This window comes from Geotrypetes seraphini, chromosome 3, assembly GCF_902459505.1.
Source record: "Geotrypetes seraphini chromosome 3, aGeoSer1.1, whole genome shotgun sequence".
NCBI classification, from domain to species: Eukaryota; Metazoa; Chordata; class Amphibia; order Gymnophiona; family Dermophiidae; genus Geotrypetes; species Geotrypetes seraphini.
This window is the reverse complement of record NC_047086.1, coordinates 116,617,432-116,645,275: the sequence shown is the minus strand read 5'-3', so window position 1 is coordinate 116,645,275 and position 27,844 is coordinate 116,617,432. Positions and strand designations below refer to the sequence as shown.

General features: G+C 45.1%; 1 protein-coding gene across 4 annotated transcripts in view; it reads left to right on the top strand.

The window, feature by feature from the left end:
* Positions 1–4,317: 4,317 nt before the first annotated feature.
* MMUT (methylmalonyl-CoA mutase) overlaps positions 4,318–27,844 on the top strand; it is a 90,094-nt gene continuing 66,567 nt past the window's right edge. Inside the window, exons 1-2 of one of the 4 annotated variants that reach the window (XM_033935892.1) lie at positions 4,318–4,474; positions 13,470–13,907. In XM_033935892.1, the coding sequence (XP_033791783.1) occupies positions 13,493–13,907 (415 nt within the window). In that variant the 5' untranslated portion in view covers positions 4,318–4,474; positions 13,470–13,492. Of the gene's footprint in view, positions 4,475–4,577; positions 4,742–9,235; positions 9,443–11,669; positions 11,716–13,469; positions 13,908–27,844 lie in introns of those variants that run through there. The other 3 variants (XM_033935890.1, XM_033935891.1, XM_033935889.1) reach the window with 3 other exon arrangements.

The following is a 27,844-nucleotide window of genomic DNA, read 5'->3' as shown; positions in this document are numbered from 1 at the left end:
CACAAGGAGGGGGCGGGATCTTCGGGCTTTGCCCCCTCCGGGTACTCCAAAGCTGGGGAACCAATGTTGGGAAAAAAATTTCCACCTGGTACCTGATTTGGTGATGGCATGAAATGCAAGCTTGCAGAGTCCAGGGACCACATGCAAGCTTTTCCTCATAATTTGTCCAGCTTATGGATCTGGCTCACATGACACAGCCAGTGAATGCTCCACAAGCTTCCAGGCCAGTGCCTTCTATGGTGGAGGTCACTGCTCAGGTCTCCAGTGTCCAGAGTCCTGTGGACCCAGATTGCCTCTTTTGTCACCAGACACTACTTCCACCCTGATTCCCTTTGTGGAACAGTTAAGCAGGATGCCTTGGGGAGCCCTGATCCCATAAGCCCTGATCTCCATAAGCTGGCTGTTTAAATTGGTCTCAGTCCACCATTTCATTATGGACTCCATAAAAGAACTGATATTGATAGATCAGCCCTCAATGCCTCAGTGTACAGTCATGAGTTGCTATGCTCTGACATCCATTTTCCCTGCGCATCCAGATCTCACTGCTCTAGTCACAGAACAGAGAGTATTTCATACTGACTAAAGCTATATCTAAGCTTTATCCCATGGCACCGGAATTTCAATAGCTGTTTGAACAACCAAAGGTGAATTCGGCAGTAGCTCAGGTCACCAAGCGCACAACCCTCCCTAAGGAAGGAGAAGTAATGCTTAAAGATTTCCAGGATTGCAGGGTGGATATGATCTTAAAGCTTTTCGAAGTGGCTTCTGCAGGCATTAAAGCTGCAGCAGTGGCCTCATTTGCAGCATATGCCTGTCACACAAAATTCCTCCCTCTCTCTCCCCTTTCCCTCCATCCCTGTGCACCATCTCCTCCCTCTCTCTCCCCTTCCCCTCCATCCCTGTGCACCATCTCCTCCTTCTCTCTCCAGTGGTCTGAAATCTATGTCTTCCTCCGTATCCCCTCATACAGTCTGGCATCTTTCTCCTCTCCCATGGTCTGGCATATCTCTCGCCTTCCCTCCCTTTCCCATAAGAACATAACATATGAACATAAGAATTGCCACTGCTGAGTCAGACCAGTGGTCCATCATGCCCAGCAGTCCGCTCACGCGGCGGCCCTCTGGTCTAAGACCAGCACCCTAACTGAGACTAGCCCTACCAGCGCACGTTCTTGTTCAGCAGAAACTTGTCTAACTTTGTCTTGAATCCTTGGAGGATGTTTTCCCCTATAACAGCCTCTGGAAGAGCGTTCCAGCTTTCTACCACTCTTTGGGTGAAGAAGAACTTCCTTATGTTTGTACGGAATCCATCCCCTTTCAACTTTAGAGAGTGCCCTCTTGTTCTCCCTACCTTGGAGAGGGTGAACAACCTGTCCTTATCTACTAAAATGTGACACAACATTTTGCTGTGCGGATACAAACTATGAGGCGTACATGAACACTGTTTGATATAATTTATGTGCAATAGCTTATGGAAGCACAGCCCCTGACGAAAAATTTGAAACGGTTGGGTAGCCGTCGGGCGAGTATGATAAGTGCTTTCCTTTCTTGGACACTGTATGCACTTTAAGCACTTTATTGGTTTAAATTTTTTTGCACAGCACAAGTCACTTGACCAAATGACCATCAGAGAAATGTTTATCCTAGAAAGGGCAATGATTATTTGATTAAAAGTGATGCCTTGGGAAACATAAGGTCTGGTTGTTTATTTTTACTTGATTCTTTTTTGTGTTCTCTATTTTTGAGGTTTTTGTGACTTAGACCATGTTTTAAATGGTCTGTCACAACGTCCAAGTTCCATCGATCGTGGGCTGTATAACTTTCGGTTATACATGCTGTACGACTAAGTCTAAGCCAGCCCACGTCCCACCCAACTCCCACCCTTGACACTCCTCCCGAAACGCCCCGTTTAGCTTTGGTCATTCAGCGGCACTATGAAGGCCTAGGTCATTTAGAAATACATCCAAAACCTGGTTTGATTATTGGCACTTGGACGTATTTGGGAAATGTTCGTCCAAATGCCAACTTAGGCTGGTTTTTGGACATTTTTCTTTTTCGGTTATGAGCCCCATAGAGTCTTAACTTCAGGTAGGCAAAGGTTGTTCTTAGTAGAAATTAAAATGACTTCTGTCTTTGGTGAGTTTTACTTATATTTGTTCTTCATTCTTCAATCTTCATTCTTCAATCTTCAGGCCTCTTTCCTTCATCTGTTCTTCTCCCTACACCTCTCTAAGTCAAAATAAAAATAAGAGGAAAAATACCCTCACTCCCTATATGTAAGTATCTTAAGTTTGCCTGTTAGCTCAGGTTACTTAAGAATTGTTCCACTAACTAAGTTTAAAAGAAACAAAAATAGTTTCTATAACTAGAATTCTATCTAAACTATTTTTTTTTTTTATTTTCCTTAAACTAACTATTGTAGCAGACTGAGTTCTCTTCACTTAAATTCTTCCATTTTCTTAGGCAGACATTAAAACAACATACACTTTTCTCACATAACAATTTGGCTTAAATCTGTTCCAAAAATCTGTTGGTCATACACACAATTTTTATTAAAGTTTCATTCATATACCTCAACTTCTATCTCATTTACACACAGAACAAAACCAGAACCGGTTTCGCTTCTTCAAAGCCAGCTCAGTCTGTTTAACTGTCACAAGCCAGTTGATGTCCCTGCAGACTTGTGCAGCCAATCAGAAACATTCTTACATCAGCATAGATAGCACTGCATTAGGAAACTACTAACAGCACCTCTGCTGAATGTGGGTTTAATATTTTACAGCATAACATTAGCATAAATACTCCGGAGTATCTGATACAACGGACCAGGTATTTAATTAATATTATAATCTTGGTTAAATTAGGACTACAAACATGGCACCTGACGTCATGTGACTCAATAATATCTTCAACATATGATTAAATGTCATCAAAATGAGCATGAATTGTCTGCTGCGGACACAGAGCTGTATAGTCGCAGTTCCTGAAAGTAAACAAGAGATTGCAATGACCTACGTGAAGTTCAGCGAGTTTTAATAGCTTCATTCGTTTCCAGCTGTGGAGACAAACCTAGCTTTGTTTTGCTTTGTTTCCCCAAACACAGCATTTGAAAGAGCAGACATTTTCCTGTTTCCAAAGGTAAATAAGCCCTAAGTAAAATACTGTCCATAAAAAAGAATTTTATATATATATATACACAAAGTAGCACAACCTAAAACGAGAGGGGAACACAGCGGTCGGCTATGTTGGTAGATGCCGGAGTGCTAAGCTGCTTGACTGTCTCCTCTCCTTGCACCCTCCTGGGAGGTACGATTAAAGTGAACATTTATTTTTTTTCATCAAAAGGGGACATCTATTAAATGTCAGTCCTGCCCCCAATCCTGCCCTAGCCCCACCCCAATCCCACCCCCAATTTCTTCCATTCATTTTTCAGGTAAACATAATATAGTGCAATATATAGACAGCAGATATAAATTCTCAAAACTGACACATTTTGAGAACTAAATTGAAAATAAAATAATTTTTCCTACCTTTGCTGTCTGGTGATTTCATGAATCTCTGGTTGTGTTTCCTTCTGACTGTGTATCCTTTCTTTCATTTCTTTCTGCACTCAGGCCCAACAATTGTCCCTTTCTATTCCCTCCCTCCTTCCTTCCTTCCTAAGTCTTAAGTGCCCCCAGTGCCTCCTCCCTATGTCCTTAGTGCCCCTTCCCATGTCCTTAGTGCCCCTAGTGCCTTCTTTCTATGTCCTTAGTGCCCCCAGTGCATCTTTCCTATGTCCTTAGTGCCCCTTCCCATGTACTTAGTGCCCCCAGTGCCTCCTTACTATGTCCCCCTCACTGCCTACCAGCCTTTGTCCCAGCCCCTCCTCCGAAGCCAGCCTACCTGCCTACTGCCCTCCCTCCCTGCCGCGCCAAAATCAGCTTCCCTCCTTCCCTTCCTCCAGCTCTCGTTCAACCCCCTTTCCCCCGGTCCACTGCCGCTGCTTGCCAGCCTCTCTCCCCACCTCCCGGTCCGCCGCAGCTGCTTGCCACCCAGAAACTTTCAGTGGAGCACTCATGACCCCCCCCCACCCCACACACACACATTTCCCCTCCTCTTCTATCTAGGATTATCAGACGTCCGGATTTAGCCAGACAAGTCCTCTTTCTAAAGGCGTGTCCAGACGTCTGTCTAAAATATGAGAGTTTGTCCGGGATTTCCTCTCCCCTGTGCCCCACTTACCTCAGTTTCTTGGCTGCTACAGATACTTGTATTTTTGGGAGGCATAAAATATTTAATCAGTGCAGCTCTGGCTCTCAAGCGCTGTAAAAATCAAACCTCGTTCTGGAGCTGCAATTGCTGCTCTAATGGCAATCCAAGCCTCGTTTTGGGGCTCCAATGGTTTCTTTCATTTTTATCCAAGCCTCATTTTGAGGTTCCAATAGCTCCTCTCAGGATTTATCAAGCCTCACTCTGGTCGTCACTGGACGGAGGTAAGGAGAGAGGCTGGCAAGCAGCAATGACTGCAGACCTGGGGGAGGGGGTTGCATCAGGCACTACAGGAAGAGAAGGAGGAAGGGTGGCTTTGGCGCGGCAGGGAGGGGAAGCGATGCCTGTTCTGTTGTCCACGCGCACAGCTTCGGAACGCTGTCCCTGAAAACGGGATATTTCAGCGTCCGGAAGCTGTGTGCGGGGAAATTGGGTCAGGGGATATAAAAACGGGACGGTCCCGTTCATAACGGGACGTATGGTCACATTAGGTATGATGTCCCTGCTAAAGGAGGGCACAGTGTCTGGCTGGTGTTATAGGTAGGATTGGGTGGAATAGACTATCATCCAACTAGCAGTATTTTTGCTTCTTAGATCTCTTATTTGCCCAACAATGAAAACCAGCTGGTGTCAAAGTGCTTTCTTTCTCCGTCCCCCAAAAGGTGTTTTTCTGCTTTTCAGCGTTCGTCTGGGAGTCTCTAAGACCTGTGTCTTTGTACTTCATTCTGCCCAAACAAAAGATCTGAGATTGTGCTCATACTTCTTTTCCCAAGCTCAGCTTTGCTCTTGCCATCAGATGGGGCTCTGGGCTCTGAAATCACTACACTAGACCCTGATTATCGGCCCTTTATAGAGCAGTGTAGCCAAACACAAACTCCCTTTTCTGTTCACTATCTCAACCTAATATTTTTCATAACACTGCATCAACAACTAGAGAGTTTGAAGGTAGAGCCAATATTGGTTTGTATATCCCCTCCAACCCCCCCCCCCCAAAAAAAAAAAAAAAAAAAAGTAGAAGTGTACTGTTGCTTTTGGCATTAGGTTTTTAATTCTTTTTTTTTACTTCCAAGCTAATTTTTTACTTTCTGATGTGATTAGTTGTAAAAAATCAGCAAAGTAAACTGCGCTTAAAACAGATATGCTTCCTTTCTGTGGTACGACCACAGTGGTTTACGTATTTTGCCGGATTCAGTAAATGGCACCAAAAAGTAGACGGGGGAAAAAATTCACGTTTGGCGCCATCCTATAAAGGGTGCTCTGGGTTGAGCACTCATTTTAGAATAATGCTTAGCATGTATCGTGGGCCCAAGGACTTATACCAGCTGAAACTGTGACATAAATCCTGGCATGCAACTTGGGAGCACAGCCCCCGCCCCAAATTCTATAACACAGCATGTAATTCTTTGCCACACCCCCTTTTGTGGTGTGGGTTAGAGAATTAGAGCAAATTAACATCAATAATTGCTTGTTAACAGCTCATTTGCATGTGGATCTCAGGATTGTGAACAATTTTGGACAAATTTGGGTTCCATTTTTAGAATCTGAGGTAGTGTATAATACTTTCCTCTGTTTCTAGTGGGCTAACAATCTTACTGCCCCTTTTATCAAGCTGTGCTAGAGGTTTTTAGTGCGGGCTGGTGTGTTAAATGCTCCGACGCTCATAAGGTTCCTGTGAACATCGGAGCTCTTACCTAGGGCTAGATTTACAAAAGGGCCCGATCCGTGCCTGATCTGGGAGGTCCAATGAATTCTACAAACTATAATATGCAGATGGGGCGATCGGAGGAACGATGCCATCTGCCTGCCTGGATTGCTCTTTAGCGATTCCAGCGCATGCGCAGACCATCTGTAGATGGTTTGCGCATGCACTGGACCTCCAGGCCGGCAGAGATTTTTTTTTCTTTTTTTAATGATCTGAAGCCTGCCTTTCCTTTTAAAGATACGAGCTTTCAATAAATAGGAGCATGGGAAACCACGGTGGGGGACATTGTAGAATTTTTCTCCCTAATCTGGGTGGCAGAGGCACAGAAACGGCTAACGCTATCCCGGATTGTTCCCCTCCGCCGCAAAACATGGATGCGTTTTAAGGTGTAACGCACTGACGCCAAGAAGCAAGATGAGTGTTGGAACGGCATCCAGCCTCCCTCTTTAACTTAAGCTCTCCCTCTGCATTGCATCCTAGCTCCAGTGATTTGCTGTGAGACTGCAGATCTGCATATGCTTTTCTTCACCTGCATGGATGGTTCTTTCTTTTCCCCAAAGCAGAAGACATGGAGAAAAAACAGTAAATGAAAGCCCAGAGAGAGGATTAAAACAAGTCTCCATGCTGGGGGGGCAAGAGTAGAGCGGCAGGAGAGTAGGGGCTATAGGAGGCGTTCAGGGCAGGCAGGAGATCAGGACAGTGGGAGATCGGGGCTGACAGGGCAGAGAGAAGGGCGGCAGAAGGCAGGGCAGTCGTAAATGGCTTCAGTGACTGGTCCTCAGCAGTCGCTTGTCAGCCAGCCCAGTCAGTGTTGCAGGGTTTTAGTTAGTAAATCGCATCCCTGCCTACTTTGCATGCCGTTCCCCTCATTTGCATGCGCGGATCAGAGGATGGTCAGCAGAGGGGTAAGTGCATAGGGCCGGAGAGAAATCAGGTCGTTAAGGGGTCGCAAACTGATCGGTACATGGTACAGTCCTCAATACCTCAGTGTACAGTCATGAGTCGCTCTGCTCTGACATTCATTTTCCCTGCGCATCCAGATCTCACTGCTCTAGTCACAGAACAGAGAGTATTTTATACTGACTAAAGCTATATCTAAGCTTTATCCTATGGCACCGGAATTTCAATAGCTGTTTGAACAACCAAAGGTGGATTCGGCAGTAGCTCAGGTCACCAAGCGCACAACCCTCCCTAGGGAAGGAGAAGTAATGCTTAAAGATTCCCAAGATTGTAGGGTGGATATGATCTTAAAGAAGCTTTTCGAAGTGGCTTCTGCAGGCATTAAAGCTGCAGCAGTGGCCTCATTTGCAGCATATGCCTGTCACACAAAATTGCATTGGGTACCATTGGCGGAGCACCATCTCCTCCCTCTCTCTCCTCTTCCCCTCCATCCATGTGGACCATCTCCTCCCTCTCTCTCCCCTTCCCCTCCATCCCTGTGCACCATCTCCTACTTCTCTCTCCAGTGATTTAAAATCTATGTCTTCCTCCGTATCCCCTCATACAGTCTGGCATCTTTCTCCTTTCCCATGATCTGGCATCTCTCTCTCCTTCCCTCCCTCTTCTCATGGTCTAGCATCTCTCTCCTCTCCTTCCCACAGTCTGGTATCTCTTTCTTCTCTCCTTTCTCTGGTCTGGCATCTCTCTTTCCCCTTCCAGTATCTGAAAGCTCTCTCCTTCCATCACCCTTCTTCAGAATCTGACATCTCTCCCTTCTTTGAGACATCTGTTCTCCCTCCCATGTGTAATATTCCTCTTTCTCTCCTCTCCACCACTATCATGTCCAACAATTCTTCCCCTTTCTTCCTTTCCCACTCCATTCACCTTTGTGCAACAATGTCCTTTTTCTCTTCCCTCCCCCAATGACAGCATCTCTCTTTCTCTCCCTTCCCAGCACCCCATCCTTGCAACATCTGTTCGCTCCAATCCCCCAACCCATGGATCTGTAATTCCCAACCCCCTCCCAGTCTGTGCAGTATCTGTCCTTCCCAACCCCCTCCCAGCCCGAGCAACATCTGTTCTTCCCTACCTCCCCACCACCAGCCCAGCCCAGCCTAGCCTAGCCTGTGCAGCATCTGTTCTCCCTGTCTTCCCAACCCCCTACCCCCAGCCCATGGCGGGCATGCCATGCAGCATATGTTCTTCTTTCCTTCCTGACCCCAGCGGGACCCTGCAGCATGATCTCTTCAGCTCTGGACTCCCCCCACACCTCCCCCCCCCCGGTTCATTGTTATTTTAAATGTTCCGGCAGCTGCAGCGCAGTGTTCAGGAGATGAGCCTTCTGCCGTCACCTGCCATGGAAGTCTTAATTTAGCAGCAACTTCCTTTTCCTGCTTAGGCGGGCTGCTGCTGAATTAAGACTTCCTGGGCTGGCCGACTGCAGAAGACGCTGCACTATGGCTGCTGGAACATTTAAAATAACAGCGACCCCGGGGGCAGTCCGGAGCTGAAGAGATTGTGCCACAGGGTTCCGCTGGGGGGAGGGAGGGAGGGAAGGAGATTTAAAGGAAAAATTTTAAATTACAGCTGGATCGCCAATTTTTGGGGAGGCCACATGCCGTTCCGGCGTCTATGTCTCTGTGTGTCCTCTTTATTTCCAATGCTTTCAGTAGAGATAAAACAAGGATGTCTCAAAACATCCTCTTTTTTCTGGAGCAATATGGTAACTCTACCCCAGATCCTGGAAATCCTGGTTTTACCCAGACCCTGAAGGCTAGTTGATATTGATATTAGCACCCTAATAGTTATAGGTTTATTATTAGGATTTTATATACCACCTATCAAGGTTATATAAGAACATAAGAATTGCCATCTCCGGATCTAAGCGGTTTTACAGTCAGGTACTCAAGCATATAAAAAGTAAGCTTCTTTATTAAATCCTTCTGTTAAGGAAAATATCATTTTGTTCCTAGAAATCCTGAAACTAAGCTTTGAACTCCTATAAGCAAGCCCCTGTTAGATGCTCGAGAGGAATGGCTGAGTCGTTGGTGCGGTGGGCTGGGATTCCCGCGGCTGCTCCTCATTGAAGGGTGTTCCTTTGAGTACTTTAAATATTAGCTGTTCCTATTAAAGATTTTTCCAACGACGCTTCATGCGTCCTCTTCCAAAGCTCTCTAGACTAAATCTCATCATAATCAAATTTATTACTATTGCAAGACATATAAAAGCTGTCATGACAAATGACAATGTTACCTGAATCTGACCTTCATTTATTAGGACTACAAACATGGCACCCGATGTCATGTGACTCAATGATATCATCAACATATGACTAAATGTCATCAAAATGAGCATGAATTGTCTGCTACGGACACAGAGCTGTGTAGTCGCAGTTCCTGAAAGTAAACAAGAGACTGCAATGACCTATGTGAAGTTCAACAAGTTTTAATAGCTTCATTCGTTTCCAGCTGTGCAGACAAACCTAGCCTTGTTTTGCTTTGTTTCCCCAAACAGAGCATTTGAAAGAGCAGACATTTTCCTGTTTCCAAAGGTAAATAAACCCTAAGTAAAATACTGTCCATAATAAAAAGAATTAGCACAATCTAAAACGAGAGGGGAACACAGCGTTTGGCTATGTGAGTGGATGCCGGAGCGCTAAGCTGCTTGGCTGTCTCCTCTCCTTGCACCCTCCTGGGAGGTATGATGTCCCTGCTGAAGGAGGGCACAGTGTCTGTCTGGTGTTATAGGTAGGATTGGGTGGAATAGACTATCATCCAGCTAGCAGTATTTTTGCTTCTTAGATCTCTTATTTGCCTAACAATGAAAACCAGCTGGTGTCAAAGTGCTTTTTTTCCCCGTCCCCCAAAAGGTGTTTTTCTGCTTTTCAGCGCTCGTCTGGGAGTCTCTAAGACCTGTGTCTTTGTACTTCATTGTGCCCAAACAAAAGATCTGAGATAGTGCTCATACTTCTTTTCCCAAGCTCAGCTTTGCTCTTGCCATCAGATGGGGCTCTGGGCTCTGAAATCACTACACTAGACCCTGATTATCGGTCCTTTATAGAGCAGTGTAGCCAAACACAAACTCCCTTTTCTGTTCACTATCTCAACCTAATATTTTTCCTAACACTGCATCAACAACTAGAGAGTTTGAAGGTAGAGCCAATATTGGTTTGTATATCCCCTCCAACCCCCCCCCCAAAAAAAAAAAAAAAGTAGAAGTGTACTGTTGCTTTTGGCATTAGGTTTTTAATTCTTTTTTTTACTTCCAAGCTAATTTTTTACTTTCTGATGTGATTAGTTGTAAAAAATCAGCAAAGTAAACTGAGCTTAAAATAGATATGCTTCGTTTCTGTGGTACGACCACAGTGGTTTACGTATTGGGCCGGATTCAGTAAATGGCACCAAAAAGTAGACAGGGGAAAAAATTCACGCTTGGCGCCATCCTATAAAGGGTGCTCTGGGTTGAGCACTCATTTTAGAATAATGCTTAGCATGTATTGTGGGTCCAAGGACTTATACCAGCAGAAACTGCGACATAAATCCTGGCATGCAACTTGGGAGCACAGGCCCCCCTCCCCCAATTCTATAACACAGCATGTAATTCTTTGCCACACCCCTTTTTGGGGTGTGGGTGAGTGAATTAGAGCAAATTAACATCAATAATTGCTTGTTAACAGCTCATTTGCATGTGGTTCTAAGGATTTTGAACAATTTTAGACAAATTTGGGTTCCATTTTTAGAATCTGAGGTAGTGTGTAAGTTCTTTCCTCTGTTTCTAGTGGGTTAACAATCTTACTGCCCCTTTTATCAAGCTGTGCTAGAGGTTTTTAGTGCGGGCTAGTCTGGTAAATGCTCCGATGCTCATAAAATTCCTGTGAGCATCAGAGCTCTTTCCTAGGGCTACAGTCACAAAAGTGCCCGATCTGTGCCTGATCTGGGCGGGTCCAATGAATTCTACAAACTACAATATGCAGATGGGGGCAATCGGAGGAACGACGCCATCTGCCTGCCTCAATCGCTCTTTAGCGATTCCAGCTCATGCGCAGACCATCTGTAGATGGTTTGCGCTTGCGCTGGACCTCCGGGCCGGCAGAGATTGTTTTTTTTCTTTTTTTAATGATCTGAAGCCTGCCTTTCCTTTTAAAGATATGAGCTTTCAATAAATCGGAGCATGGGAAACCACGGTGGGGGACATTGTAGAATTTTTCTCCCTAATCTGGGTGGCAGAGGCTCAGAAACGGCTAACGCTGTCCTGGATTGTTCCCCTGAGCCTCAAAACATGGGTGCGTTTTAAGGTGTAACGCGCCGACGCCAAGAAGCAAGATGAGTGTTGGAACGGCATCCAGCCTCCCTCTTTAACTTAAGCTCTCCCTCTGCATTGCATCCAAGCTCCAGTGATTTGCTGTCTGGAGACTGCAGATCTGCATAGGCTTTTCTTCGCCTGCATAGATGGTTCTTTCTTTCTTTCCCCAAAGCAGAAGATATGAAGAAAAAACAGTAAATGAAAGCCCAGAGAGAGGATTAAAACAAGTTGTCATGCCGGGGGGCAAGAGTAGAGCAGCAGGAGAATAGGGGCTACAGGAGGCGTTCAGGGCAGCAGGAGATTGGGGCAGCAGGAGATTGGGGCTGACAGGGCATAGAGCAGGGTGGCAGAAAGCAGGGCAGTCGGAAAGGGCTTCAGCGACTGGTCCTCAGCAGTCGCTTGTTTGTGATCGGCCAGCCCAGTCGGTGTTGCAGGGTTTTAGTTAGTGAATCGCATCCCTGCCTACTTTGCATGCCGTTCCCCTCATTTGCATGCGTGAATCAGAGGATGGTCAGCAGAGGGGTAAGTGCATAGGGCCGGAGGGAAATCGGGTCGTTAAGGGGTCGCAAACCGATCGGTACACGATCGGTTTGCTTTGTTAATCTAGCCCCTAGTCGGTCCACACTAAAAACCTCTAGCGCCGATTGATAAAAGGGGCAGTTAAGTTTTTTTTATACCTGGGGTAATGGAGATTTATGTAACTTACCCAGGATCACAAGGAGCTGTAGTGAAAATTGAACCTGGTTCCCTGCCCACTGCACTAACCATTAGTTTACTCCTCCACTCCACTCTATTGCTAAAGTCACCAAAGATAGCTTCCTTCTGATGTTCATTTCTCACCAGTTGTGATTTACTGGTGAGCAGACAACAGAACTGTCATCACACTCTAGCTATAATAGTAAAAGGTTTTTTATATTTCCCAGAATCAGAAGGAGGATGTTTCTTCCTTTGATAACTTTAGAACCCTGTAACTCCGCCTTATTTTGACTTAGGTTTTTTTAAGAGTGATCCAGGAGCCAATTGTAATTACCTTTTTAGTGTTTAAAACTATGTCAGTATGCCACAATTAGAGTTTTTGTGCCCAGCAACTTATCTGGCTCCTGTTGGACTTCCAGTTTCGTGAATTCTATCATAGGCTGCCAAATCAGTCCCTATTTACACATTCAAAGTCCTATGTGCTGCTTCCCTGTATATCGAACATGTCTCTTTGTAAAATGGCTGCTTTCATAGTACTACATGGCTTTATTATATGTCCTTTTAGGTATTGTATGGAAAGTTCTGCATTCAGTGATCCTTTCGTAGAATATATTTCAGTTTGTGAAAATCAGGACTTGATAATTTCTTTCCCTTACATAGATGAATGACCTGTGCAATATCAGGCTAACAAGCAGAGAAACAAATCGCTTCGAATGCATTAATCCCCAGATTCTATAAAAAGCGCTAAAAATTGCACGTGTACCCATTTTGCACATGTAATTTAATTGAATAATGAACCAATTAGTGTCAATATTTGAAATCTTAATGAGCAAATAGAGATAATTGTTTTTTAATTTACATGTGTAAATTTAGGTGTGGGTCCAAAAAAGGGGTGTGTGGTGTGGAAAGGGATCATAGGTGGAAGGGGGCATTTCAAGTTATGTATATAGTTGTAGAATAAGGGGGGGGATCCATATTTAATTTAGGCATGAGGGTTTGCAGCATGTTTCTGTTGGTGTAAATGGCTGCTAAGCACTATTCTATAAAAGGTGCGTAACTTTGAGCCAAACATTTTTATGAGAAACAACACCCCAAAAATATAGACAAACGGCTAAAACAGAAAAACGGTAGAAGTCAAAACACTCATTCATACAAAAATTGGAGGAAAAGGCCTCGTGATGTGTACTGAAAAATGGCAAACTGGGTGTTTTATTGATGCCAACAATTTATGGGGACACTGGGACTTTTGAAGCTTTTTCCTCCAATTTTTGTATAACTAATTGTGTTCTGACTTCCACTGTTTCTAGGTTTTAGTCACATAACTTTGAGCGTCATTTACAGAATAGCACTTAGCAGATTTTTTTTTTGCACTGATATTTTTAGGTGCTATATGTAGAAACTAATCTTAAATATTGGATATCTTTTTGGAAGCATGGAACCAAAAACGTTCCGTTTGTATAAAAGAGTCTTCATTCCTGGCTTTCGGTAACTCAAGTTTGGTGGTAGGTAGCGTGATGCTAAATGTGTATTTACTTTATTTATATATAATGTGTGTCTCCTAATGCTTTCTCTACTTTCAGCTCAGACTTTTGGAGTGAGCACCATGCTGAGGGTGAAACGACTGGTATTGCAGAACCTTGTTTCCAGGCAGCAGCTTCTCATTCTCGCAGATAGCACCAGACCATCAGCCCTCCTCCAGCCAAACTGCAGGCTTGGGTGGTCCGTGCGCTGCTCTCACCGCCAACCTTTACACCCAGAATGGGCAGCCTTAGCCAAGAAACAGCTGAAAGGGAAAGATCCAGAGGATCTACGCTGGCATACACCAGAGGGAATAGTTATCAAGCCCCTGTACACTCGGAGGGACACAGAGAACTTGCCTGAGGAATTGCCTGGGGTGAAGCCTTTCAGCCGCGGCCCATACCCTACTATGTATACCCATAGGCCCTGGACTATCCGTCAGTATGCAGGCTTCAGTACGGTGGAGGAGAGTAATAAGTTCTATAGGGACAATATAAAGGGTAAGATACTAGGATTAATATAACTAATCTATTACCTTCTTTGTGTTTCCAGATTATATTTCTTACATATTGGGGATATTTTAGAAGCCCTGTTCACAATTTTCACATGGAAATACTAGCATTGGCACATGCAATGTATGTCACATAGTGTACATGTGTAAAAACCAATTTCAGACATCCACTGTTTATATGGGGAAGTACACATTACATAGCAGTTTCAAGGGGGTGTTTTTTGAGTGTAGGTTGGGAGGGACAAACATCTACACACATATTCACAATTTCACAAAGGGAATACATGTTTGAGGAAAGGGTACAATTGGCTTATATACCTGCTCAACGGTACATTTAGGTTTAATAATGTATTCATTTACAGTGCTTAACATAGATGGGCTTAAGAAAGGTTTGGACAAGTTCCTGGAGGAGAAATCCATAGTCTGCTATTGAGACAGACATGGGGGAAGCCAATACTTGCCCTAGGATCAGTAGCATGCAAATGTTGCTACTATTTGTGTTTTGCCAGGTGCTTGTGACCTGTGGATTGGGCACCATGGAAACAGGATCCTAGGGCAAGGTGGACCATTGGTCTGATCCAGTGTGGCTATTCTTACGTTCGTTTTGGGTGGGGTTTCACACGAGCGTTGAACGAAGTAATTTTTTTACAACCCATGGAGTTTTTTGTTTACCTGTTAAATGAAACCATATTAAAATTGTGGCCTTAGTCCATAATTGACAGCACTTATATGTTTGGGTTTGTAAAATAGGGTAACTACATGTAGAAATATTAACACTTCCATGGATGATACTGGGTCTATGCTGTTCATTTTTTCAGCACGGATATATGTAAAATGCACATGCATTCTTATAGGTATTTTGGCAAAGACTGGATTTGCAAAGGCACTAATTCAGGCTCATTGTGCTCATCAGGCCCAATGAGCACAAATTAGTGGCTTTGTAAATCTGGTCCTGATAACCCCTTGAAGCAGCCGCGAGGTGAAACGCTTGGCCATCGTTGGATGGAAGGGCCATGCAAGTTAAGTGGCATTTAATATATTGCACATATACCTGTTAGCCCCTAAAATGTGACTTTAAATTATAAGAGAATAATATAAGAGATTACTATAAGTTTGGAGTTTTTTGCCTATGAAGTAATCACCCTTTCCAGTTGTGAGGAGAGGTTGCTCCTCAACAAAGTTCAGAGGCTTTTTTCCTCCAAGTCCTTCACTTTCATATCATGGCATTGATCAGCTTCTAATCGGATGTGTTGATAAATAGTGGAGTTCCCCAGGGATTTGTGCTTGGGCTGCTGCTTTTTAACATATTTATCAATGATTTAGAAATGGGAATAACTAGTGAGATAATTAAATTTGCTGATGACACAAAGTTCTTTAAAGTTGTTAAATCGCAAGAGGATTGTGAAAAAATAAGAACATAAGAACATAAGCAGTGCCTCCGCTGGGTCAGACCACAGGTCCATCTTGCCCAGCAGTCCGCTCCCGCGGCGGCCCGAACAGGTCACGGCCTGTCTGAGTCACCACCTTGGTTTCCCATTGAGTCTTATCTTCCCATCGAAGTCCTAACCCTCCGGTCTTGCACATGCACGACCTGGTTGGATTTCTATACTTATTACTTGGTTTGCTTTCTATACCTGTGTTACATCCCAGCACCTCTCTCAGTATCCCACGATCCCCCTATCCCTCAGGAATCCGTCCAATCCCTGTTTGAATCCCTGTACCGTACTCTGCCTGATCACTTCCTCCGGTAGCGCATTCCAAGTGTCCACGACCCTTTGGGTGAAGAAAAACTTCCTTGCATTTGTTCTGAACCTATCTCCCTTCAGTTTCTCCGAATGCCCCCTCGTGCCTGTTGACCCCTTCAGCCTGAAGAATCTGTCCCTATCCACCCTCTCTATGCCCCTCATGATCTTGAAGGTCTCTATCATATCTCCCCTGAGCCTCCTTTTTTCCAGAGAGAAGAGCCCCAGCCTATCCAACCTCTCGGCGTATGGGCAGTGTTCCAGCCCTCTTACCAGTTTCGTTGCTCTCCTTTGGACTCTCTCAAGCACTGCCATGTCCTTCTTGAGGTACGGCGACCAATATTGAATGCAGTATTCCAGATGTGGACGCACCATAGCTCGATACAATGGCATGATGACTTCCTGCGTCCTGGTTGTTATGCCCCTCTTTATGATGCCCAGCATCCTGTTGGCTTTTTTTCGAGGCTGCTGCGCACTGTGCAGATGGCTTCAGTGATGCATCCACCAGCACACCCAAGTCTCTCTCAAGACTGCTGTCTCCCAATAATGCCCCCCCCAATTTGTATTTGAACAACGGGTTCTTTTTCCCTATATGCATGACCTTGCATTTTTCCACGTTAAAGCGCATTTGCCATTTGTTTGCCCAGTCTTCCAGCTTGTCCAGGTCCCTTTGCAGGTCCTCACACTCCTCCCTAGACCTAACTCTGCCGCACAGTTTGGTATCGTCTGCAAATTTTATAACCTCGCACTTTGCCTCTTTTTCCAGGTCATTGATAAATATGTTGAAGAGTAACGGCCCCAGCACCGATCCCTGTGGCACACCGCTTGTGACTCCCCGCCAGTCAGAGTATTGTCCCTTTACTCCGACCCTCTGCAGTCTACCCGACAACCAGTGCTCGATCCATCTGTGCACATCCCCTCCCACCTCGTGGTTCCACAGTTTCCTAAGCAGCCTTTCATGTGGCACCTTGTCGAAAGCCTTTTGAAAATCAAGGTAAATGATGTCTATAGGTTCCCCATTGTCCACCCGACTGCTTATTCCCTCAAAGAAGTACAGAAGGTTCGTTAAGCATGACCTTCCCTTACAGAATCCATGCTGGCTTGTTCTCAGTAGGCCATATCTCTCGATATGCTCGCAAATACCATCCTTGATCATAGCTTCCACCATCTTCCCTATAATTGAAGTCAGGCTCACCGGCCTGTAGTTTCCGGGGTCACCCCTCGATCCCTTCTTGAAGATAGGTGTGACATTCGCCAATTTCCAGTCCTCTGGTACCTCTCCAGTTTTCAAGGATAGGTTGCAAACATGCTGGATTGTGCCCGCTATTTCTTGTCTTAGTTCTTTCAGAACCCTTGGGTGGATCCCGTCCGGGCCCGGCGATTTGCCGCATTTTAACCTGTCTATCTGCTTGAGGACATCCTCCTTACTTACCTCTATGTGTTCTAATTTTTCAGCCTGTTCCCCACTCATGAGCTCCTCTGAGTCCGGTATATTAGATGTGTCTTCTCTCGTGAAAACCGACGAGAAGAACGTGTTCAACCTCTCAGCTACCTCTTTATCCTCCTTGATCACTCCCTTCCTATCCCCATCGTCCAACGGCCCCACCTCCTCTCTCGCTGGTCGCTTCCCCAAGAGGACTTATGAGACTGGGCATCAAAATGGCAGATGACATTTAATGTGAACAAGTACAAAGTGATGCATATGGGAAACAAGAACCCAAACTATAGCTACGTGATGCAGGGTTCCACGGTAGGAATCACCGCCCAGGAAAAAGATCTAGGGGCTCCTTTTATTAAGCCGCGCTAGCATTTTAAAGTGCGGAATAACGCACGTTAAACCGCTGGCTGCGCTAGCCGCTACCGTATCCTCTTGAGCAGGCGGTAGTTTTTGGCCAGCGTGGGGGTTTGCGCATGATGAAGAGTCGTGCGCGTTAACCCCACTAGCGCGGCTTGATAAAAGGAGCCCTAGGTGTCATCATTGAGGATACATTGAAACCCTTAGCTCAGTGTGCAGCAGCAGCTAAGAAAGCAAATAAAATGTTAGGAATTCTCAGGAAATGAATGGAACATACAGATAAAAATGTTACCATGCCTTTGAATTGCTTTATGGTGTGGCCACACCTCAAAAAATGTGTGCAGTTCTAGTCACTGCATCTCAAAAAAGATATATGGAGTTAGAAAAGATACAGAGAAGGGCGATGAAAATTATAAAAGGGATGGGATGATTTCCCTTTGAGGTAAGGCTAAAGTGGCTAGCCTGGAGAAGAGACAGCTCAGGGGACATATGATAAGAGGTCTATAAAATACTGAGTGAAGTGAATCAAGTAGTGTGAATTGCTTGTTTACTCTTTCCAAAAATACTAGGACTAGGGAGCATCCAATAAAACTACTAAGTAGTAGATTTAAAACAAACTGGAGAAAATATTTCTTTACTCAATGGGTAATTAAATTCTGGAATTTGTTGCTGGAGAATGTAGTGAAAGTGGTTAGCTTAGTAGGGTTTAAAAAAAGGTTTGGATAATTTCCTAAAAAAGAAGTCCACAAACCAGCATTTTGTTCTGTTTGGATTTGTCCGATTATGTATTTCAGTAACCCCAGCAAGGTTGCATTGCAGTAGTCGAATATTGTGAGTACCAGAGATATTACTATGTTGGACATTGCTTAGAGGGAGAAATAGGGTTTAGTTTGCCATAAGCGTTTTTGACAATACATTGGATCTGTGTTGTCATGTCTAGGCTTGCATCCAGCCATACTCCTAGCTTTCTCACCCCATACTTCACTGATTCTATGGTATTGCCTTTGTGTTAGTTGAAAACTGGGGCTGTTTCCTCCCCATTTATTTATGAGAAGTAGTTCTGTCTTTTCTTTGTTAGCTACTAGACTGTTTGCTTGAAACCATCCAAAGATTTTCACTATGCCTGTCTTGATCGTTTGTTTAGTCTTTGCATCCTGTCTCTTCAGTTGGACATCATCTGCGTAGATGTAGCAGTCCCACCCCAGTTTTCTGATGAATTTTCTCAATGGTTGACAAGATGTTGAACAGCATGAGTGACATGGCGGATCCCTGTGGTACCCCTATGTCTTTCTTTCCGGTTGCGGGTATCCCCCTGCCATTCTACTCTGTCTTTTAGATAGGAATGATTCTATCCATGCCATGGCTTTTCTTTTTAGGCCTACTTCTCTGCATCATGATATTGGGTCAAAAGCTGCTGAGAGGTCTCAGAACCCCATCAGCACGTTTCCTCTATTAGCCTGGTGTTTAAAGATGGAGTCCTGCACTACTACTAGAATAGTTTCCTGCTTAGGTGTCTTATGAATCCTGATTGGGCTTGGTCCAGCTTCGATGAGTTTTCCAGGAAGTTTGATATTTGTTTGTCTACTGGTTTGGATATCCACAGCTGGTTAGCTACCGGTCTGTAGTTAGAGAAGTTTTCTAGGTCTTTTTCTTTATTCTTCAGAATGGGTTTGATGACTTAGATAGAGAATGACACAGGAACAAATTTTCCCCATCTTCGAGGGAACTCATTTTCCCGTCCCACAGAGTTCTTTTCCTGCCTTCCCCATTCCTGGAAGCTCTGTCCTCATCTGCACAAGCCTCAAACACTTTAAAATCATAAGTGATCGAGGCTTGTGCGGTTAAGGCAGAGCTTTCAGGAATGGGGCAGGGACAGCAATAAAACTCATGGGGACAGGATGTGAAAATTGAGTTCCTGTAGGGACGGGGACAAATTGTCCATATGTCATTCTCTAGCACTGAGAGTATTCATTTAAGTGGAACATCCAGACTGTACTGAGTTGTTGATGAGGTCCGTAAGGTAGGAGAGTCCTGGGCCTTCAAGCTCTCTCATCTGTTGAATCGGGCAGGTGTCGAGGGTTGGTGGGCCTGGTTTCACTCTTCTCGGTAGTTTTTTCACTTAGATTTCTGTGATGGGTTCATATTCTTCCATATTATCTCTAGTTTTCCTTTTGTATTTGTCTATAGATATGTTGTCATTTAGTGCATTGTCTTTCTATAAAGTTCTTATTTTCTCTGTGAAAAAGTTACTGAGTTCTATACTGGTTAGGAAGCATTGGTAGTGGTCTCGTTCTGTTTTTATCCCTAACAATCCATATACTACCTGGTATAGGGTTTTTATGGAGTTTCTGGCTTTGAGGATCTTTTTTGTGAGGGATTCTCTCTTTTCCTTATCTTCTTAATGTATGTTCTTTTGATTTTGAGCCAGGCCTTTCTAGTCTCCTCATCGTTGTCTAATTTCCTCAATTTGCTTTCAAGTTTTCTTTTCTCTTTTTAGTTTCATGATTTTGTCTAAGGGAGTGAATCCATTTTTCCTTTTGTTAGGTTTTCAGAATTTTAATGGGGCTACTTCCTCTAGACTGCGGTTCAGTGCTTCATCCCAGAGTCTTACCTGTTCTGTGAGGTCTATGTTTTTGTTTTTGATTTTTCTGAGGTGTATCTCCCGTTTGTTTTTTAATTTGGTACCATCTATGAAACCTCTTCACATTTTTGGTCTCGTTTCAGAGGCTTCTGCTTGTTTTTTTACTTTGTGAGTGTCTTATGCTGAAACTTACTAAGTAGTGGTCTGTCCATAGCAATTTCACTGTGGAGCGGATGCAGTCACCTACAGTATATCCTCCTCTCTGCCCAACAGTACATCTAAGGCAGGGATCTCATCCAGTTGGGTTTTCAGGATTTCCCCAATGAATATGCATTGAAAGCAGTGCATGCACATAGATCTGCATATACATTGCATATACATTGGGGAAATCCTGAAAACCCAAATGGATTGCAGCCCTCAATGAGGGACTTTGAGATCCCTGATCTAAGGTGTCCTTTTGAGTGTTTTTTCCCCCTCACAATTTGATATAGGTTTAGCCCTTCCGGTTGTTGGACTATCCGTTGGACTCTTTGACTTGTAGGGTCATCTACATGCTGAGTAAAGTCGCCACAGACCCAGAATGTAGAGAATTTTAGGTTGATTTCTGCGATAAGGTTCAAAATGTTTTCCCACCCTTCTGTATCTAGGTCAAGGGTAATATATGACACAAAGGGATAATGTGGACATCATCGGCAACATGGAGACATGGTGGACTGAGGAAAATGTCTGGGACACTGTGCTACCGGGATACAAACTATACTGCAGAGACAGAGTGGCTCAAAAAGGTGGGGGCATTTCCATATACGTCAAAGAGGAAATTGAATCTACTGGAGAGAACATGCCACAACAGACGGATAAGCTAGAGTCTCTATGGGTCAAAATTCTGGGAACAAATGGACTGGAAATGAAGATCGGCATCTACTACCGACCCCCAGGGCAGTCCAAAGAAATTGATGGAGAAATGATGGATGAGATTAAACGCAACTGCAAGGGAGGCAACAGAGTTATCATGGGTGACTTCAACTATATGGGGATAGACTGGAACCTAGGCACCTCCGGCTGCGTTAGGGAGACCAAGTTCCTGGATGCTGTAAGCGATTGCTTCCTGGAACAACTTGTCAAGGAAAATACGAGAGGAAATGCAATTCTGGACTTAATTCTACATGAACTGCGAGGACCGGCACAAGGTGTAGAAGTAGAAGTGATGCTGGGAAACAGCGATCACAACTTGATCCGCTTCGACCTGGATGCAGGGGCGAAACATCGGTTTAGAACGACGGCCACACCACTGAACTTCTGAAAAGGGAATTACGAAGGGATGAGACTCATGGTGGGGAAGAAGATTAAGAAGAGGATAAGCAATGTAAAAATGCTAGAGCAAGCTTGGTCCCTTTTTAAGGACATAGTCACCGAGGTGCAAAATCTATATATACCGCGTAGCAATAAGGGATCCAAGAGGAAAAAGAACAAGGAACCTGCGTGGCTCACTGTAGTGGTGAAGGAAGCGATCAGAGACAAGAAAACTTCGTTTAAGGAATGGAAAAAGTAAAAAAACTGACGAAAACTGGAAAAAGCACAAACAGAATCAACGCAGGCGCCATAAAATGGTAAAAGGGGCCAAAAGAGACAACAAGGAAAAAATAGTCAAGGAAGTGAAAAACTTCAAGCTGTTCTTTCGATATACAAAGGGGAAACGACCTGCGAAGGAAGCGGTGGGACCGTTGGATGACCATGGAATAAAGGGAGTGCTAAAGGAAGATAAAGAAATCGCCGACAAACTGAACACATTTTTTGTGTCTGTATTTACCGAAGAGGATATACACAGCATACCGGAACCCATCAGGCTATATGCTGGAAACGAAGACAGGAAACTGACAGGGTTGACGGTCAGTCTAGAAAAGGTATGCAGGCAGATCGATAGGCTCAAGAGCGATAAATCCCCGGGACTGGATGGCATCCATCCGAGGGTCATCAAGGAACTGAAAGGGACTATAGCTGAACTGCTTCAACTAATAGCCAAACTGTCGATCAAATCGGGAAAGATTCCAGAAGACTGGAAGGTGGTGAATGTTACGCCGATCTTCAAAAAAGGTTCGAGGGGCGATCCGGGAAACTACAGACAGGTGAGTCTGACCTCAGTACCGGGAAAGATGGTAAAGGCGCTGATAAAGGACCACATCATTGATCACCTTGACGGACACGGTCTGACGAGGACCAGCCAGCACGGTTTTAGCAAAGGCAGATCTTGTTTGACAAACTTGCTGCACTTCTTCGAGGGAGTAAACAGGCAGATAGATAAGGGCGACCCGGTCGACATTTTATATCTGGATTTTCAGAAGGCATTCGACAAGGTTCCACATGAATGACTACTTTGGAAAATTGCGAGCTATGGAATCGAGGGTGAAATACTCGCGTGGATTAAAAATTGGCTGGAGCATAGGAAACAGAGAGTGGGGGTAAATGGACAATACTCGGACTGGAAGAGCGTCACCAGTGGGGTGCCGCAGGGCTTGGTGTGCTTGACCTGTGCTGTTCAACATCTTTATAAACGATCTAGACATTGGTACGACGAGTGAGGTGATTAAATTTGCAGACGATATGAAGTTATTCAGAGTAGTGAAGACACAGGGGGATTGTGAAGATCTGCAACGTGACATAATCAAGCTGGAGAAATGGGCAACGACATGGCAAATGAGGTTCAACGTGGATAAGTGTAAAGTGATGCATGTCGGTAACAAAAATCTCATGCACGAATACAGGATGTCCGGCGCGGTACTGGAGAGACCTCCCAGGAAAGAGAATTGGGAGTTCTGATTGGCAAGTCGATGAAGCCGTCCATGGAATGTGCGGCGGCAGCGAAAAGGGCGAACAGAATGCTAGGAATGATTAAGAAGAGGATCACGAATAGATTGGAGAAGGTTATCATGCCACTGTACCAGGTCATGGTGTGCCCTCACCTGGAGTACTGCATCCAGCATTGGTTGCTATACATGAAGAAGGACACGGTACTACTCGAAAGTGTCCAGAGAAGAGCGACTAAAATGGTTAAGGGGCTGGAGGAATTGCCGTACAGTGAAAGATTAGAGAAACTGGGCCTTTTCTCCCTCAAACAGAGGAGACTGAGAGGGGACATGATTGAAACATTCAAGATATTGAAGGGAGTAGACTTAGTAGATAAGGACAGGTTGTTCACCCTTTCCAAGGTAGGGAGAACGAGAGGACACTCTCTAAAATTGAAAGGGGATAGATTCCGTATGAACGTAAGGAAGTTCTTCTTCACCCAGAGAGTAGTGAAAAAACTGGAACTCTCTTCCGGAGGCTGTTATAGGGGAAAACACCCTCCAGGGATTCAAGACAAAATTAGACAAGTTCCTGCTGAACCAGAATGTATACGCAGGTAGGGCTAGTCTCAGGGCACTGGTCTTTGACCAGAGGGCCGCCGTGTGAGCAGACTGCTGGGCATGATGGACCACTGGTCTGACCCAGCAGCAGCAATTCTTATGTTCTTATATAGCACCATTATTTCCATTGTGCTTGTGTTCGCTACTTTCAGAAGTAAACATTCTGTTCCTGCTAGCTGAGTAGTTTTCATTTGCTGGAATTCCAGGTTGGAATTTTGTATTACTGCTTTTCCCCCCCTCCCCCCATTCTATTTTGGAGCATGATGTGGTAGTCTGATGGGCATGCCTCGCTGATAATTACCCCACTGTTTTCTTTGAGCCAGGATTCTGTTATCACTAGAAAATCCAGTTTGTGTTCCACTATTAGGTCTGTGATCTATATTCCCTTCTTGCCCATTGATCTTGTGTTTAGTAGGCCTCCTTTCCATGATGTTGTTTATTGTTGTGCATTTTGGTTGATGCATGTTTGACATCTGGTCTTTCTTTTTGTATTTTCCTCTCTGTAATGTTGATTCTACTAAGCCCTCACTGAAGCTCATTATTAGCTTTCTGAGATTGTCCTGTTGTGCATTTCTTATACTACTAGGCAGTACAGTTGGTATGTAAGCAGGTAGTAAAGGTTGGTATGCAGGCAGGTTATTAAACCAATTTTAGTGTGGCTAAGGTTAGTGCATTCGCAGTGACAAGACCCATATATGGACAGTGAAAGGCTATTATAGAAGCACTAGTTGTTTAGCCCGTTACATTAACGGGTGCTAGCAGCCCTTCTCCCTTACTTTTACCTCCTCCCTGTCCAGCAGCACCCCCCCTATTCCCTGCTCCCCCTATATAGCAGTAGCCCTTCTCCTTTTATCTCCCCCTGTCCAGCATCACACCCCCATTTCCTGCTTCCCCTGTCCAGCAGTAGCTCTTCTCCTTTACTTCCTGCTCCCCTCCTGTCCAGCAGTAGCCCTTCTCTCTTACTTGTACGTTCCCCACTGTCCGTTAGTAACCCTTCTCCTTTATCTGTAAACCATGCAGCCTTACATTTTAAAAGTCCCCCACCCCATTCTGGCCAGCTCCCTTGCCAAATTTCAAAGCCGCAGGCAGCGGCGGCTCCTCACCCGATCCCCGCACTCGCGGTCAGGTTGGCTCCCTTGCTGGAGCTTTTCGCGGTGTTGTCTCCTCTTGGGCTTCTCCGAGGGCTGGCTCCCATGAAAATGTTGTGTTGCTGTTCGGGGCCGCCGTGGCAGCTTCTCTCCAGAGGCGCACCAGCGTCGGAAGCCTTGTCTCTGACGTTGTGACGTTGGAGGGGTTTCCGACGCTGGTGCGGCTCTTGGGGGGGCTGTCACCGCGTCTTTGAACGGAAAGGTATAATTTTCATGGGAGCCAGCCTTCGGGGAAGCTTTGGATGCGGGGCCGGATGCGGGAGGAGCAGCCACCGTGGGGGGCTTTGGTGGGAGAGCCAGCTGGATGCATGGACCGAGCAGCCCCGGCCCCAACCACCTTCAGAGGCGTCCTCTGAGCCCCGGAAAGAGACGCAGCGGGGCGACTTGTCCGGTCGGTAGAAGGAGCGGATTTTAACCCTCCATTCACTGCTTCCCCTTCCTCGCTTGCTCCACCATTTGCTGGGAGGGACCTGGAAGAAAAATCCACCTCTTCACTTCTTTTCCTTTCCTGCTTAGGGGGATAAGACATTCTCTCACTGGCTGTGTAGGAGCTTGCACCCCCCCCTTCTCCGCGTGGCAAGGTGTTAGGTTCCTGCCGGGACAGACTTGGCAGAGGAGCTCCGCCCCCTTCTCCCAGACCGGCTGCGGGCCTCAGCCGCCTGCGAGCGCCGGTGCGATTTCTTTCAAGCCGAGCCGCAAGTGTGGGGCCAAAGTTAAATTTTCCGAGCCGCGAGTGTGGGGCCGAAGTTAAATTTTGAATGTGCCACGGCGGCTCCCCTCATCATCGTTGCCTTCCTCGGAATCCTTTCAGCGGCACGAGGTGGAGAGCAGGGAGGCTTGTCTGGCGCACATGTGCACTCCTACCAGCTACATCCTGACAGATCAGATCTCAGGGAACATGCAGTGAGAGTGCACATGCGCGCTTAGCATTTTATTATTATAGATATAAGCAGTGACAAGGCTAGTATGTTATCCAATCTCTCGTAACCTCACGCTTAGATTACTGCAATCTACTCCTAACTGGTATTCCTCAGTGTCGCCTCTCCCCCTTGCAATCTGTGCAAAACTCTGCTGCGTGACTCATCTTCTACCAACCTCACTACGTTCATGTCACCTCTCTCCTTAAGTCACTTCACTGGCTCCCTGTCTGCCATCGCATACAGTTCAAGATCTTATTGCTGACCTACAAGTGTGTTCATTCTGCTACCCCTCAATATCTCTCCTTGCTTCTCTCTCCTTATACACCTCCCCGAGAACGCCGTTCCTCAGATAAGTCATTCTTAACGCTACCTTTCTCCTCCACTGCCAATTCCAGACATCGTTCCTTTCATCTAGCTGCCCCTTTTGCCTGGAATAAATTACCCGAGTTTGTCCGTCAAGCCTCTTCCCTTCCCTTGTTTAAAAGCAGACTGAAAACCCACCTTTTTGATATAGCCTTCAATCCTTAACCCTACTCCTCTGCCCTCCAACCCAGCCAGCTGATTAACCATTCCCCTTAACTGTATCCATGACATCCTGTTTGTCTGTCTTGCCTGTTTAGATTGTAAGCTCTATTGAGCCGGGGCTGTTTTCTTACTCTTTGTGACTCTGTACAGCGCTAAGTACAGTGCTATAGTAGTAGTAATATAGAAGCATATAAACAGGGACAGTTAGCATACAAGCAGTGAGGCAGTTAGCATATGTGCCATTTTTGAAATCTACTTTCTAGACATTTTTCTAGGCTGTTCATCTCAAGTGTGTCTATATCTCAAGGGGGAGGGGGTGTTAGAGGCATGTTTAGGAAGGAAATAGGGGTTCTGGACACTGCGTAGCAACTGCAGGGAAGTTGTCCGGTAGGGAAAGGAATGATGGCTGGGTGTCCCTTGCTCATTTCCCTGCTGGAAAACCTCTCTTGGTGTAGTATGATGATCTTCACTGGATGTTAAGTGGAACATTCATGGTTCCAGATGGTTGATTGTCCTCTGGTCCACTGATGTATGTTGTAAAGGTAATGTAGCTCTTGTTCTCAATTTGGATTTCAGTTGCTTTTGTGAGCTGCACAAGGAACTGTGCAAAGAAGTGCGCTAAGAAACGCACCTTGGCTTGTGCCTTAGGCACGCAGCAGGAGCTTTTGGGGGGGGGAGGCTGGAGTGACTCTCCCACGCTGGCCAGACTCATTCCTCTTCTCTACTAATGCTGGAACCCCACTGGGGCAGCTCCTGGTGACAAAGGAGCTGAACTGTGTTTAAATTTGGTGCCTTCAGGCTCCCATTAATGGTGGCACTTAGCAGGAGCTATAGGGTGGGTGGCTTCTAGTGGCAATGGAGCTGCCCTGTGTGGGTGAGGGGCTTTTCATATGTCTTGCCTGCTTCCAGGTGGGAGATGGATGGGAGGGGCAGTTCCACTGACTCCAGAAATGTTTGGAAGAAGGTTAAAATATTTTTATTTATAACTTCTGTGATTGCTTTGGGATAAGGCAGGCAGAGCTGGTGAAAGACACTTAACAAAAGAATAGGGTACTTAAGTGTCCAGCATCTAATATCTAACATGGCATTTCTGTCACTGCAAATTAAATCAAATCAAATAACTATATAATCACTTCTGTGAAATTATTTGGAAATTTTAATGCTGAGGGACATTCTGCAGAGTATCAGAAATTTATAAATTATTTAAAGATGGGAACTTCAACTCACAGATTGTAGCTATGGTTTCTTCATTTTGCAGTTTCTGATCCCAATGTTTTCTGATGATCCGATTGGTGCAGATCACTGGAGGCTTTTTATTGTAAAATAGCAGCAGCTTAGAGCAAAGGCAGAGAGAAACGGTGCTTGCTTGAAAGGTGCAGGGAAGCAAAAGGTTGCATTTATTCAAACAAAACAGATGAAAATAACTAACTGAATGAAATAAAATTCAAAATAAAACTCAGGACTGGTATCCCAACATTGATTGAACAGAAGTATGTAAAAACCTGACCAGTGTAAAAACAAATATTGTGTTATTTCATCTGAATTGTAGGAGCCTGATGTGAACACAGCCTCTGCCTTCCATATATGAATAGAAGACTATGCAGAGTAGATGAGATAATAGATTTCGGTGGAGTGCAATGGCTCTGGTCTTCCTCTTTCCCCGACCCTACATACACATTTTTCTGTAAGCAGCTGACTTACCAGAGCAAAACATGACTTGGGAGCTTTTAAACTAGCATATTTGAGAGGGCTGTTCCTAAACATTTTGACTCTAGGCATGTAACTAGTTTGCCTATCCTTAATCCTGCCCTTGC